This window comes from Ptychodera flava (genome assembly GCF_041260155.1).
Source record: "Ptychodera flava strain L36383 chromosome 3 unlocalized genomic scaffold, AS_Pfla_20210202 Scaffold_25__1_contigs__length_14229661_pilon, whole genome shotgun sequence".
NCBI lineage: Eukaryota > Metazoa > Hemichordata > Enteropneusta > Ptychoderidae > Ptychodera > Ptychodera flava.
In genome coordinates, this window is record NW_027248279.1 from 10,045,465 (window position 1) to 10,061,113 (window position 15,649).

At 39.8% G+C, this 15,649-nt stretch overlaps 1 protein-coding gene across 1 annotated transcript in view; it reads right to left on the reverse strand.

Annotated features, from left to right (window-relative positions):
- LOC139125493 (alpha-2,8-sialyltransferase 8E-like) overlaps positions 1–15,649 on the reverse strand; it is a 51,851-nt gene continuing 36,202 nt past the window's right edge. Inside the window, exons 5-6 of the mRNA XM_070691558.1 lie at positions 3,379–3,620; positions 1–1,556 (exon numbers count right to left, since the gene is read on the reverse strand). Coding sequence (XP_070547659.1) covers positions 1,321–1,556; positions 3,379–3,620 — 478 coding nt within the window. The 3' untranslated portion in view covers positions 1–1,320. The remainder of the gene's footprint in view (positions 1,557–3,378; positions 3,621–15,649) is intronic.

Consider the following 15,649-nt stretch of genomic DNA (forward strand, 5'->3'; position numbering starts at 1 on the left):
ACAAATAGGTTGATTGTTACAAATAGGGGTAATACAAGGCCTTGAACCATTGTTCGGTTGGCAGTAGCCTGGTCCCCTGTCCCGTTTCTACCGCTGGCGTCGCTGCTAACGAAAATACAGCCAGTTATGTGCTAGTATTTCAGTTAGTATTTTGACTGTATATTATTGAGCACAGTTTGTCCACATAGGATGCTTCGTTCCGGAAACTATGGAGGTGAAATTATTGCATGGGCATACGAAATTTCATTCAAAGGTAGCTCCGAGTTAGAAATAAATTCAACGCTAACACTGGACTCTTACTATTGACCAATGATAGCTATGCCTACAATAGCCCATACCTGACCCTAATTTCGTTAGCAGTGTAGCCAGCAGTAGAAATGGGACGGGGACGCCCTCAACTGTCTTCCAGACTCATAGAGCAAGCAAGACAAACTCAATGGATGGCTATTCTAATCCCGGCATAGATTCTGTTGCTACAGTCACTACCCTCTTGTGGTCATAACTCGGCATAAAATTGTTTCAGTTACTTTTTTAGTTTCGCATTTAAAAACGACTTTAAAAAGTTGAAGGTTTGCGAGTTGGACATATAAAACACAACATGTTACTAAAAGCAACTAGTTTATTTGTTAATGTGATCTGCGGCTCTTTTATTTTGAGTTTCCAAGCCAAATGGACTTATAAGTCGGCTTAGAAACGTTACATTAGGCCAAAAAATTGATTTGTTTCTGGTCAGCGCGCGCATCACTTCAAAGTGTGCGCGTCAACTCTTTTTTTCCTGTTTTTCATTTGCCCCTATGGAAAAAAGGGGAAAATGTACCAAATTCCACCAAAAATTTAAAAAAAAATTGAAAAAAAAAATCGCGTCACCGCATCATTTTTGCCACATATTAATGACCAGAAACAAACCTATTTTTTTTGGCCTACGTTGAGGTTTAAACTTTTCGTTTGCACGTTTTTGTAAGATGAATTTACAAAATGACGCCTGTTATAAGTTTTGGCTGGGAGTCTAATTAAGCGAGATTTACTCATTTTGATTAAAAACCCATCCGAACTAAAACATACCTAATGTACAACCTAGATCGTCGCCTAACATCCCCGATGTCCCACATGTCAACAAAGATTATATTTAAAAATTGTCCGTTTTTTTATAAATACAATTTGTATAAAAATTACATCTTTCTTCTCCTTTAATGAGCACAAAAGGCATAAAGTTTTGTTGTCTTATTTTTGAATAAATAAGATATTGGCAAATTCTCGATTGATAAAGTTACTTCTCCATTTATGCAACTCACTGTTACAAGAATAAAAAGGCTCGAAATATCAGCATTTATCGACATGAAGTCGAATTATTCCTTTGTTATGCAAATTTATGTAGGTATTTAATTCAGAAGGCATGTTGTGAACAATTCCTTGCACTTTTGACTCCAGCGGTATGTGTCTTGGATCATAATAGTGGAATGGAAGTGGTGTCCCATGTTTGTCCTCCTGGAACGGCCAGAACCCAAACAGATGTACCTCTTGGCAGAATGAGAGAAAACTCGTCACAAGTTTTAGACCTGGGATAGAAGAAAAGGACGAAAAACATTGACTTGAATATATATAATGTGTGATGTATTAAATGAATCTATTTTACACGCTTTAATTATGAGCATATTTGTCAAGTGTATCGATCCTGATGAAGTTCAAACATGGACCACGGATATCTTTTAAGATTGAAAGTAGGCAAACTTAATGGCTGCTAGGTGTCAATTTTCTTTCAATATTACATGTTCAAAACCATCATTAAGGCATGGTGGCCGTGCCTTCTCTCACGCTGGCCCTAAACTATGGAATGCACTACCACTTGACATCAGAGAATCTACAAACCTAGAAACTTTCAAAAGAAAGCTGAAAACTCACATGTTCACCAGAGCATACAGTGTGGCTTAACCATTGAGCGTCACAGAGCAAAACTTCTGTTTTGGATTTGGCGCTATATAAACTCTTGCTGATTGATTGATTGATTGATTGATGTCCGGACCGATTATTTGAAACATGTTCTAAGGCACAAGTCTATGTCATACGTTTTTTAAATTTCTTTGACAAAAACCTCCCACATGGCCGTCAGGCGTAACTTCTGTTTCAATTGATAATGTCCATAACCATAACGAAAACATTCCCTGACAGAATTGTTTCAAACTTGATACAAGGTATCACGTTTACGCCATCCACATGCATGTTGGTTTGTTTGACAAGAAAGATTTATATTGCTACAAGACGACCATTTTACACAATAGTTCATGCCTAGAGTCGTAACTTAGACATCCATGGACCGATTTCTTTCGAAGGTAGCCCAAGGACAAAATTCTTTGCCACATACGTATGTGAATTTCATCAAATATGGTCATCAAAACAGTGTTCTGTATTCTTACTTATTTATGTCCAGAGCCGTTGGTAAAACATACCTGCGCCGGTTTGTTTCAACGTTCGTGTACGGTCACTAGAGCAGGTGTACATAAAGTTATGAGAATCAATTTGTTTTGCGATACGATGCAATATGGAGGGACAGTAGCAATCGTGTTGTGTACACCAATATAACTCTCTGTAATGCATATGCTTATTGACTTTGGTCATAATATGATCTTACAAGGTTGCTAGCAGCCATTTTGCCATTATCTTTTTTACATCCATTACATCACTGAGCCATTCTAAAACCAAAGAAGTCCTATTTTGATCACGTGAACATAAATGTTTTTTTGTGATACGTTCCAATATCGCCGGCAGATGGCCATTTTATTTTACTTTTTTATGACAGTCACCAGAGTTATAATTCAGACATGGCTAGTCCGCATACTTTCATCTAAATACTAGGAAATAATTCTTCGTCACACAACTGCTATTTGGTTTCGTTATAACCTGCCTGCTTGTCGATTGTCTTTGGTGATGCAACTCAGCATAGTCAGGTTTGTCTTGGGATAAGATGCACTGTGATTTCACATAATCTCATCAGCACTGACTTTTATTCTGTCACAAGACAGGACGATATTTCAGGGCTAGTATTGCAATGACAGATTTATCAATTATCTCAAATACAACAGGGGCCGTTCAAAAAGACATGATCGATTCTATAGCAAATATAGTTATGCATCGTAAAGAAATCTAAAGGTGAACATGATTGGCCCGTGGCAAAGAAGTTATTTAGTTATCTGTTTGTAGATTTTACAAAGAAAAACATCGAAACGATGTAGACGTTTTTGAAATATTGACAAATCGTGTTATGATAGTGCCGAGTTGATTACGGATTGGAAGGAAAATGCACGCCAGTAGTGAACAGAAAATATGCACAGTTACACCTGAATATACAGCGTTGTTGGTCTGATTACAGAAAGTTAAGCTTACCACTTGAGAGTTTAGTAACCTCTATACCATGACCACGCCAGAACTCCTTGGCTAACAACATGTAGCTTGGATGAGGAAACACCACATTAATATGCGTAGATTCCAACACATCCTGAGCACGAAAGGCAGTCTTGGTACAATGTAATCGGTAGAAAGCTTTTATGTAGAGAGTTGTGTTTCCATATTCTTTTATCATATCTTGCTTGAATTTGTCGGTCATGTTCTTTCTCAATCCCAAATACCTAAAAAAACATAAAAACACGGGTTTATAAATTACCAATATTTGAAACTGCCAATATGAGTAATCTTGTGCATCATCAGGCTAATGTAGATTCACTGTGTTTGGCAAAATATACTAAACCAAGCGACGGGTATACCATGAAATTTTCACCATTTTACGACATATTTTCATGGCAATAACGAGTGCATATATGTCGGACGTGGTTAAAACCGAATGGTATACCTGTTTGTGATGTCATTTATAGCTGCATGTAACATTATTATGACACTATATTGTAATTCTGAAATTATAGACGATAACAGAGGATTGATTCTGTAGGTGAGACCTTGTGGGTGTCCTACCTGCGATATAACTCGAATATAGTACTGTTTTTCATCACGTCTTGAACAATTAGATTATATTGTGCAGTGCGTAAGGTTTTATTGTTGACAAATACATTTTAGTCAGCGCAAGATTCCAATAATCAACAGTGCTATCGGGTTTAATAAATATTTGAGTTCTATAAAACAAGTTGCAGAGTGGAATTTTCGATATGTTTTAGGTGAATTGCATGTCTAAGGGATAATTCAGTTATTATAGTGGAAGGGAGACACTTTCAGCTGATGGGGATGGGGTTACTTGATTTTCAAAAACTTCCTTCCTGTGAAAAACAAAACAAAACAAAAAACAAACAAACATTCCAGGGACACATTTAGTACTGTATGTTTATTGTATCTACAATATTAACAGCTTTCTATCAAAATATTTGTAAGTTATACGATTGGAACTAATTTGGGACAATTGGATCTTTATATTTTTGAAATTTCTCAAAAGTGCTAGGTGCCCTATAGCTGAATGTTGCAATATTACAAAGTACTCATAAAACCAAGTGTGTAGCTCAAAAAGAAAAGCAGATGAGCCTACTAAATCGACATTACTTCACCATCCAATTATCCCAAATTAGTTCCAATCTTGTTAAGTGCTTACTTATGGGAAATGGCTTACCCTAGTGCCCTATACACGTGGGAACATTTCACAAAATAGTTGATGGCCGACTCAAATTATTTTACTCATGGTAGTCATTTGCTTATTGTGGTTTCTACATAAACAATCTGATAAATGTTTGGGAACCAACAAGCTGTGTGACCGTGACATAACGCCACTACCTCGCTATCATGAGAAGCTAACTCATTGGATCAAGCAGCACAGTCTGAAAGGTCACAGCGGTTCAGTTCCTTAGCTCATTGCTTTTCGATGTATAATAAGATCAGCAATACGAAAAAATCTGATAAAAGCGAGTATCAAACGGAGATTTTTAGGGTTCTATAATTCTATGATCAAATACTGTGAAGACTCAGAAAATTGACATGATAAATTATTATTATTATTATTATTATTATTATTATGTTTATTTCAGACTTTTATGGTCCATAGAAAAGAAAAAGAAAGATTACAAACTCACAAAGAATTTTAATTGATGCCTCTGGTCTTAGACTCCGTATAGTCTATGGTCATCATACAAAAAACTAATGTCTCATACATTACATGTATACAGCTGTCTTCTCCACAACTGAAGCGACTTACTCTGAAAGTACCGATCTGACCTTCACAAGCTTGCTCATAGATTGTTCCATCCTGCATGTAAACTTATAATACTCCGTCTAATAATTTCACCAAGTGACGTTATGCCATTGGATGTATACAGACCGGAAGCACTACTAAAAGGTGGAACTCCAAGAAGTCGTCTCCAGATATTATTGAACATCACTTTCAACCGATTAATACCTTTAAGTTTAAAATTCAGCCATAGATGACAGCAGTAAATGTTTCCGCAATATGCAGAAAACAACACTTTCTTGATATCCGATATTACAGGACTTACACTAACTCAGCAAAATATTGGCTCGAACACAAAGCGCCAGCTCTGCCTCTCAATGTCGTCATCATCAGTCATGTCACTGCTTATAATGCGACCGAAATGAACATGTCTATTTACAAACTTTAACGAGACACCATTAAATGATACAGTGGGGATCTTAACCATCTTAAATTTCTTTCCGCTGAAAACCATACACTTGGTCTTGTCTGAATTTTATATAATATCATGATCATTGCCATACCCTTCACAAATATTAATAAATAAACAGCAAGATTCGCCAGTCGCTGTAATCAACCTATCGGACTTTAAAATTAGAAAATAATTCTCTGTTGTTTGAATTTTCATAATATATTATATCCTGTTAAAATATGTTCTACTGGTAACATTATTCAATGACCATTTGACTCATGAGTATTGTTTCATTATTACTCCATGTTTCATGTAAGGGAGCCTTCATTCTTACTGGGTGGGCCCGGTGGAAATCGATGGTTGAGTTTTTCAAGACAGTTACTGAGGGCGTCCAATTTTACACTGGACAGTTTGAGACTGTTATGTTTCAAAAAGAATACCTCAATGTAAGTAGTTGGTAAAACTCAGAAGAATCCATCAGAAAGTTATGACAGTGATATTGAAAAAAGAACTATTTGAAATGAGATACAGTCGACAATACACAACATGGACATAACGCTACTATATGCACCACACTGAATGACAGACACAGCCATTGTGCTATACCATAAACCCAGTTGGAAGGTGACAAGCATATTATACAGTTTAATGCACCACTATGTCTAACTTGAAGCTAGGTTTTCTGTTTTGTTTTGTTTTCTTTTTTTATCATTTTGCTCTATGTATCAGCTTCAGTTTATTTGGTGTAATGCCAAGTATTCAGATTCCAAATAAACCCTTACGAAATTCCTTTGTTGAGTTCTATTGAAATTCTATAGAGCCCTGCTATGCTATAGCAGTTCAATTAAATGATGTCAAAATTTAATAAAGTTTTACAGAATTTCTAAAAATATTTAACCCTTTGAGCGCCAAAGTCAATTTTTGTCGCCGTTATAAAATACACTCCTGTCAACTTTTTTCATATTTTTGCCAAATTTTGATAAAAAACTGTACCCACCAAAACATGATGTCCATTTGGTCCAAAATTATCAGAAAAATTACAGAAAAATTCTTAATAATTGGTAAATGTCGCACTAAAATTTTGGTGGGAAAAATTTACAGCAATAAGAGGGTTAAAGAATGTATATTACATAGAAAATATTTGAAGTTCTATATTTTTTTTTTCGTAGAGGAGGGTAATATATGTGTAAGAGTAGGATTATTGCTGCTCAAATAAAGTCCGGACTTGGATTTATTTGTAAACAGTAACAATGGTCGTAACACATATGGATGCTATGTTTATCATCAATATACTGAATATGTTAGGTTTCTGTGGATGGAGGACAAGAACAAGCAGCTGCACAGATCAAAGTGTGAAAAAATTAGCCAAAAGTTACAAAGAGTTCCTTTGTGCAGAGTACTGGTTGCGCTGTTTAATATCAGTGACACATAATGATGGTGCATTATGGCTAGATTATAATATCTAATCAATCCAATGCTGTTCAAATAAAGTCCGGACTTGGATTTATTTGTAAACAGTAACAATGGTCGTAACACATATGGATGCTATGTTTATCATCAATATACTGAATATGTTAGGTTTCTGTGGATGGAGGACAAGAACAAGCAGCTGCACAGATCAAAGTGTGAAAAAATTAGCCAAAAGTTAAAAAGAGTTCCTTTGTGCAGAGTACTGGTTGCGCTGTTTAATATCAGTGACACATAATGATGGTGCATTATGGCTAGATTATAATATCTAATCAATCCAATCAGATCAATCATGTTGATCGGGGAAATAAAATAAAAGGGTCACACTTTCGAAGCAATACTTTGAGATGGGGTCAACTTTTACATTTCAAATGTTTCTCAAATCCGTCGCCCCTCTTTTGCTGAAAATTATGGCGGTTCCCTAATTTGACCATTTGTCTGTAATATGGCAAAGTATTGCTGTGGACCATACTTAGACCAGTGATACGGTAAAGTATTGCTGTGGACCATACTTAGACCAGTGATACGGTAAAGTATTGCTGTGGACCATACTTAGAGTGATACGGTAAAGTATTGCTGTATCAGATCAATCATGTTGATCGGGGAAATAAAATAGAAGGGTCACACTTTCGAAGCAATACTTTGAGATGGGGTCAACTTTTACATTTCAAATGTTTGTGAACACACCACCGCTAAGTTGAGGAAAGACAGGAGGGTTTATTGCAAAAGGAGAATGTAAACGCCAACAAAGTAAAGAAAAAGCACAAGATGAAACGGCAAATATAAAGCAGTAAAGGGCATAGAACTAGTGCCCTCGCAGATCTCAAACTAAATACTATCAAAACTTACAATACAAAACAGTCAAAATAGAAGTAGCAAACTAACCTACAATAAAATATGAGCAAAATATATGGGAGAGGCCCCTTCAGTCAAGCAACCGAGCAACGGTCATTGGTGACCTTGGGGTCAAGGTCTGAATGACCTTGATGATGAATCCATCCTGAGAGGCCGCAATGTGGGAAAGGAGTGGAATTCCCGAGAAATGGGGGTCAGGATGGAATCCAAAGCCCGGACACCTGAAAGAAAGGGAAAAAGAGAGGAGGAGACGGGGATGGTGGTGGGATAGGCTGAGCTGGTATGGCATGAACCCAGCGGCTGAATGAATGAATGAATGAATGAATGAGAGCGATGAGACAAAGGCTTGATATGTAGTGTCGTGTGCAAACGTGGCTGATTGGCTGGGAAGGAGGATTGATAACAGTCATGGGTAGAAGAGCCGATTGGCTAAGGGGATGACAGTGAAGATGTAAGGAAGGCAGATAGCTAGGTGTAATCACAAAACACATCTGTGATAAAACACAGATTCCACTTTGTGAACACACCACCGCTAAGTTGAGGAAGACAGGAGGGTTTATTGCAAAAGGAGAATGTAAACGCCAAAAAGTAAAGAATAAAGCACAAGATGAAACGGCAAATATAAAGCAGTAAAGGGCATAGAACTAGTGCCCTCACAGATCTCAAACTAAATACTATCAAAACTTACAATACAAAACAGTCAAAATAGAAGTAGCAAACTAACCTACAATAAAATATGAGCAAAATATATGGGAGAGGGCCCCTTCAGTCAAGCAACCGAGAAACGGTCATTGGTGACCTTGGGGTCAAGGTCTGAATGACCTTGATGATGAATCCATCCTGAGAGGCCGCAATGTGGGAAAGGAGTGGAATTCCCGAGAAATGGGGGTCAGGATGGAATCCAAAGCCCAAACGAAGGAAGTATGACTGAAGTGACCCCCAAAAGGAGGGAAGAAATTGAGAAAGATGTTAGTAAAGGGTTCTCGCACCCAGGGAACACCGCGGTGGTGATACGGCCTGGGGGAGGGGGTCCTGGGGGACAGGTAAACTGTACGAGCCAGGTGGAAACATGATGAAACGGAGATGAGGTTCTCGCACCCAAGGGATCACCGCGGTGGTGATACGGCTTGGGGGGAGGGGGTCCCGGGGGACAGGTAAACTGTGCGAGCCCGGGGGAAACATGGAACGAAGACAAGGTTCTCGCGCCCAAGGGATCACCGTGGTGATGATACGGCTTGGGGGAGGGGGTCCTGGGGGACAGGTAAACTGTACGAGCCCAGGTGGAAACGTGGATTGAACAAGACAAGGTTCTCGCACCCAAGGGATCACCGCGGTGGTGATACGGCTTGGGGGGAGGGGGTCCCGGGGGACAGGTAAACTGTGCGAGCCCGGGTGGAAACATGGAACGAAGACAAGGTTCTCGCGCCCAAGGGATCACTGCGGTGGTGATACGGCTTGGGGGGAGGGGGTCCCGGGGGACAGGTAAACTGTGCGAGCCCGGGTGGAAACATGGAACGAAGACAAGGTTCTCGCGCCCAAGGGATCACCGTGGTGATGATACGGCTTGGGGGAGGGGGTCCTGGGGGACAGGTAAACTGTGCGAGCCCAGGTGGAAACAACGTACATGTAGGAACGTTAGGTGACAGAACACAGACGTGAAACACGACGAGACATGTAACGTGTGAGTCATAATGCAATGGAATGAGGCTGACTTGCAATGATGAATAGGCAGCCGTTAAAAAGTGTTTGAGTGTGCACCCAGTGAGTCCAGATGGCAAAACGCAGACATGGAACACAACAAGACGTGTAAACGTGTGAGTCTGTTGATGCGGTGAAATAAGGCAGACTTGAAGTGACGACAAGACCACAGTAGATAAGTGTTTGAGTGTTCACACAGTAAGGAGGCTAGCCGTTGAAAGGCGTGACGCAAATTTCTGATGTTCTGATGTACATGTAAGTCGGTAGCAGATGCTAGACCGTCTACCTAAAAGGTGGTCCGGGATTTCCATGTAGAGCAGCATTCAACGGATCAGGCAAAGTGGAACGTCGCTGAAAAGTCAAGTGTGACGCAGGGAAATTTCTGATGTTCTTATGTACAAGTAAAGTCGGTAGCAGTTGCTAGACTGTCTACCTAAAGGTGGTCTGCTAGCCGTTGAAAAATGTGACGCAGGGAAAGTTTCTGATGTTCTTATCTTATGACGCAGGAAAGTTTCTGATGTTCTTATGTACATGTAAGTCGGTGGCAGTTGCTAGACCATCTACCTAAAAGGTGGTCTGGGATTTCCCTGTAGAGCAGTGAACGGATCAGGCAAAGCGGAACGTCGCTGTTAACTGGAAAATGTCCGAGCATGCGAAGCAAAGCCTCTACAATGGCATGTTGCTGGTCGAACGAAGTGTGAAGTCCATGACAGCGTTAAATGCCAGTTCTTTCGAAATGAGGAAACTGATGTGGGAAAAAAGTGGCAATTATGAGACATTACTAAAACTGTAATACTGCTAAATGGCAAAGGATGAAGTATGTAGTCCTTTGCTTTGAAAGTGAAAGTGTTCTGAAAGAAAGCCTGTTACTCCAGTCACACTGATGTACGGTGGCCCCTACACGCCACGGAACTCTATTACTTTTGAATATAAACTCTAATTTTTCTTGACATATCTTTAATATTTGTGAGAGATTTTATTCCTCCACCGCAAACTTTTAATTTTGTACGGGCAACTTTATCTTAACATTATCTTAACTTTAACTTCTCGAAAGTAGCTTTAGTTTTAACAATAAAGAAAATATGTTTCTCAAAAGTATTTTTTATTTTGTAAAACAAACGTAAATTTTTTTCAAGATACAAACTCCCCTACACGTCATGGAAATTTATTACTTTTGAACATAAACTCATATTTCTTGGCAATATATTTAATATTTGTAAGAAATTTTATTTCTCCACTGCAAACTTTTATTTCTGAACGCAGAAACTTTATTTTTGGGGTAAACTGTTTTAAAACTTTTAACAAAAACACTTTAACTTTTAAAAAAAACATTAACTTTGAACAAAATATTTGTTTCTCAAAACGTTTTTTATTCGAAAAGAGTAAAAATTGTTCACAGCAAGAGTTGAAGATATTTGCTGAGCGCGAACAGAGTTACTTAAATGACATAACCTTATGTCCTTAGAGCAGAAAACTTAAATTCTTAAAGAAAAGTTTTATTTTTCAAGAGTAAAATTAATTTCTTTATGGAAAAAAGATTTTCTCAGAGCAGCAAATTGAAATATAGTGAATAAATTTTCTTTCTCAATGGAGAGAAATTATTTTCTGAAGACAACAAAACTAATTCCTTCAAGATATATTTTCCACATATGAGTGTGGTTTAAGAATTTGGTAAAACTGAACTGAGAGAGAACGAAAAAGGGATGAAAAAGTCAAACTTACTTTTCTTCAGAGCGAAATTTATTTCTGAGAGGAGAAATATTTCATGTGAGGGCGCAATTGCCTATAATGCATAGCAAACTCTTCTAGCGAGAGTAAACATATTTTTGGGAAGAGTAAAACATTTTTCCGACGAGCAAAACTATTTTAACAGCGCGGAAGTTAAAGTATCCCACCATGCAACACCCAAGTTTGATGACCCAGAGTCTCCGAGTTGGTAGCCGGTATCAGACAGTTCGTGTTCATGTCGGCTACATGGACGATCTGCTCTCCGAGACAACCATGACTGACTTCATCGGCGATACGGGCACGCCTGTCCGGCCCTGCTGTGTGTTGGGGCCGTATAACGCCGGGAACTCACAACATCGTACACAGGGCTACGGGCACGCGGGGTCAGTTGCTGCGGATCCATAGCCCTACCATTCCCTGTGCTGGTTATGTTAACCAGCACAGGGAGTGGTAGGGCTACGGATCCGCAGCAAGCGGGTCAGTTGCCACTTGTCTGAGTCCCCGAAGAACGGTTTTATGTTTGAGTGATTCGTCCTGACGGCAGACGGTGTGCGACGGACCGCATTGGGTTCTTCATTAGCTCTGCATGACATAGCCCTGCGAACAGGTCTGTGTGTTCCCGGCGTTATTATACGTTATTAGAGAGGTTTAGTTACACGTAATTACGTGTAACTAAACCTCTCTACTATACGCCGGGAACACACAGACCTGTACGCAGGGCTATGCATGGCAGGGCTGTGTGTTACCGGCGTTATACAGTCTCCCACCACATAACACCGGTAACACACAGCACACACAGCCAATGTGTGTGATATTCATCTTTTCTAAGAGGAGAAGCCAGATTCGTAATTTATAGAAACTGAAACTGAACCGAGCCCGCCAGATTTGACCACAGTCGCGGACTGGTTTTGACTTTCACGTACGTGTGGTTTGCGGGGTCAAAAACGTGAAAGTCTACCAGCCCGTAAAGGCATATCCCGTCCGAAAACACCACAGCTGTGGACCCACAACTATTGTTTTGAACCACGCTCGACTGTGGTCAAATCTGGCGGGCCAGGTTCAGTTTCAGTCGAAGACTCTATCAATTACGAATCTGGCTTATAGAAAAGATGACTATCACACAACATAACATTTCACAACACAGCAACTGATGAAGGAATAGCTCTGGATGGCAGGGCTGTGTGTTACCGGCGTTATGTGGTGGAAGGCTGTATAACGCCGGTAACACACAGCCCATGCACAGCTAATGAAGGAATCCAATGCGGTCCATCCCGTCGCACAACGAATCACTCAAACACAAAACCGTTCTTCAGGGACTCAGACAAGTGGCAACTGTTGAACTGACTCGTTTGCGTGCCCGTGCCCATAGCCCTGCGTACGATGCTGTGTGTTCCCGGCGTTATACGGCCCCAACACACAGCATCGTACGCAGGCAGGGTGGGGCCAGGCTAGCTGCAGTACAGCTATACAGTACGGCAAACCGTCCGACCCAAATACCTAGGTAAAACCTCGAGGTACTGTACTGCAGCTGGGCCGGGCTAGCGTGCCTGTATCGCCGATGAAGTCAGTCATGGTTGTCTCGGAGACTCTGGGTCATCAAACTTGGGTGTTGCATGGTGGATACTTTAACTTCCGCCGCCGTTAAAATAAAGTTTTGCTCGTCGGAAAAATGTTTTACTCTTCCCAAAAATATGTTTACTCTCTCTAGAAAGAGTTTGCTATGTATTATAGGTAATTGCGCCCTCACATGAAATATTTCTCCTCTCAGAAATAAATTTCGCTCTGAAGAAAAGTAAGTTTGACTTTTTCATCCTTCCTTTTTCGTTCTTTCTCAGTTCAGTTTTACCAAATTCTTAAACCACACTCATATGTTGAAAATATATCTCGAAAGAATTAGTTTTGTTGTCGTCAGAAAATAATTTCTCGCCATTGAGAAAAAGTTTTATTCTCTGTATTTCAATTTGCTGCTCTGAGAAATCTTTTTTCCATAAAGAAATTATTTTACTCTTGAAAAACAAAACTTTTCTTTAAGAATTTAAGTTTTCTGCTCTAAGGACATAAGGTTATGTCATTTAAGTAACTCAGTTCGCGCTCAGCAAAAATCTTAAACTCCTGCTGTGAACAATTTTTACTTCTTTTCGAATAAAAAACGCTTTTGAGAAACAAATATTTGTTCAAAGTTAATGTATTTTTTAAAAGTTAAAGTTTTTTTGTTAAAAGTTTTTAAAAAACAGTTTACCCCAAAAATAAAGTTTCTGCGTTCAGAAATAAAAGTTTGCTGTGAAGAAATAAATTTCTTACAAATATTAAATATATTGTCAAGAAATATGAGTTTATGTTCAAAAGTAATAAATTTCCATGACGTGTAGGGGAGTTTGTCATCTTGAAAAATTTTTACTTTTGTTTTACAAAATAAAAATACTTTTGAGAAACATATTTTGTTTATGGTTAAAACTAAAACTACTTTCGAGAAGTTAAAGTTAAGATAATGTTAAGATAAAGTTGCCCATACAAAATTAAAAGTTTGCGTTGGAGAAACAAAATCTCTTACAAATATTAAAGATATTGTCAAGAAAAATTAGAGTTTATATTCAAAAGTAATAGAGTTCCGTGGCGTGTAAGGGCCACCGTACTGATGTGAACTGTACAATCCACAAAGTCAAAGTGCTGATGTGATGCTGTAATGCCGTTTGTGGTAAGGTATCCATGGGTCTAGCAAATGTTTTTTGTTTTCGTATGTTTTCGCTGGGATGTTTGTGAGATCGCCGACAAGTGCAGCTGCAGGGTTCGGCTTCCAGGGTGTGACACAGTAGTTTGAAACGGTGCATCTAAAATGAAAGGAAAAGAAACGTGAAAAACATCGCTACGCTGTATGAAGAGCAAATTGCGTGGGCCGCATGTAAGGCCAGACTGCAGACTGCGCAATACATGCAAAGCTGGGAAAACGCTGTGCAGGATGGCCAAGTCGACATGCTAAAAAAAAAGGGGGGGGGGAACGATAATGCATGCAAACCGAAGAGAGCCAGGTAACATGAGCTGCAAACAGGTAAATAAACGAGCGACGAGTAGGCGAATGCTAGCAAAACTGAACTACTAATAAGTTCATGCAGTAATTTCAACGTAAAAGGTAAGTCATGGCCTTATGGTAGCATAAGACAAAAAACGAAGGCGGCAAGATTCATTGCCAAGTCACCCCAGCAGACAGAACATGCCAACGAGATGGCAAACATCAGTCTGAAAGGCGATATAGAATGGCCGGTCGTTCTCGATCTCCAGCTGTAGTTTGTTGGTTCTTTCTTGTGGCACCGCAGCGTAATCCAAGGTAGAAGTAAGGAGAGATCATCAGGTGACATCCAGCAGCTGCGCTTGGTGACACATTAACTGACAGGTGAAACTGGTCTGTAAAATCCAATAGGTAGCTGGGAGCAGGTTACGTCCGATTGGTGAGACGACTGTTAAGTAGGCCACCGATAGGATGCTTTACAGCGAGTTAGCCTTCAGCTTCCGCATATGTATGCTCTGAATTTATTTGCTAGTCAGACTTGATTGTCCGCAAACGCAGGAGTGTCATGTTGATACGCATCTAACTCTTCGCTTAACAGTCTGAAAGTTCATCAGGTAGGGCTAGCCTTGAGCTGCCGCATATTTACATGCTCGGAGAAAATGCAGTCATTGTTGGTTGACCGCGTAAACAGAGTCTTGACTCAATTGAGTCTTGAATTGAAACTGTACCTTGTTTCGCTTTCAGTCAAACAGGAAATGCTAGTCAAACAGGAAGTGAGGCCGTGTGTAGATCGTTGGAAGGACTCTTTCGTATGCTTGAAATCATGCAGATGTTACTTAAAAGTCGCCTGTGATCTTTGTTCGACATAAAGTTGAGTGACGCTGCGGCAACTTGACAATGTGGTATACACTCTGGCCGTCGTTACGTTCGCTTCTTGACGGCGTCTGGCTGTTGTGTACTGTTGATTCGCAGTCATCTGAATAATGCTTATGAAATTCTTGCGGATGCGGAGCTGGCGCTGGATTGGTACGATGGGTCGGATTGAGCGGTCGGACGTGACAGAAAAACCAGGCCCAACATAGGCCAGGAATAACATCGCCATGGGCGGTATATGGCCAAGCAAAGTCAGTCTATGGTTACTCGTAGTCAGCCTGCAACTTGTCCAACGTACAGACGAGCTAGAAATGTCGGAAATAGGCAGAGTAATAAAAGAGTCCGATGCCTTATGGTTGAACTCGAAGATGTGCCAAAGTCCCACGTCTTTGGTCAGTAGTCGGCCTGCAGCTTGTTC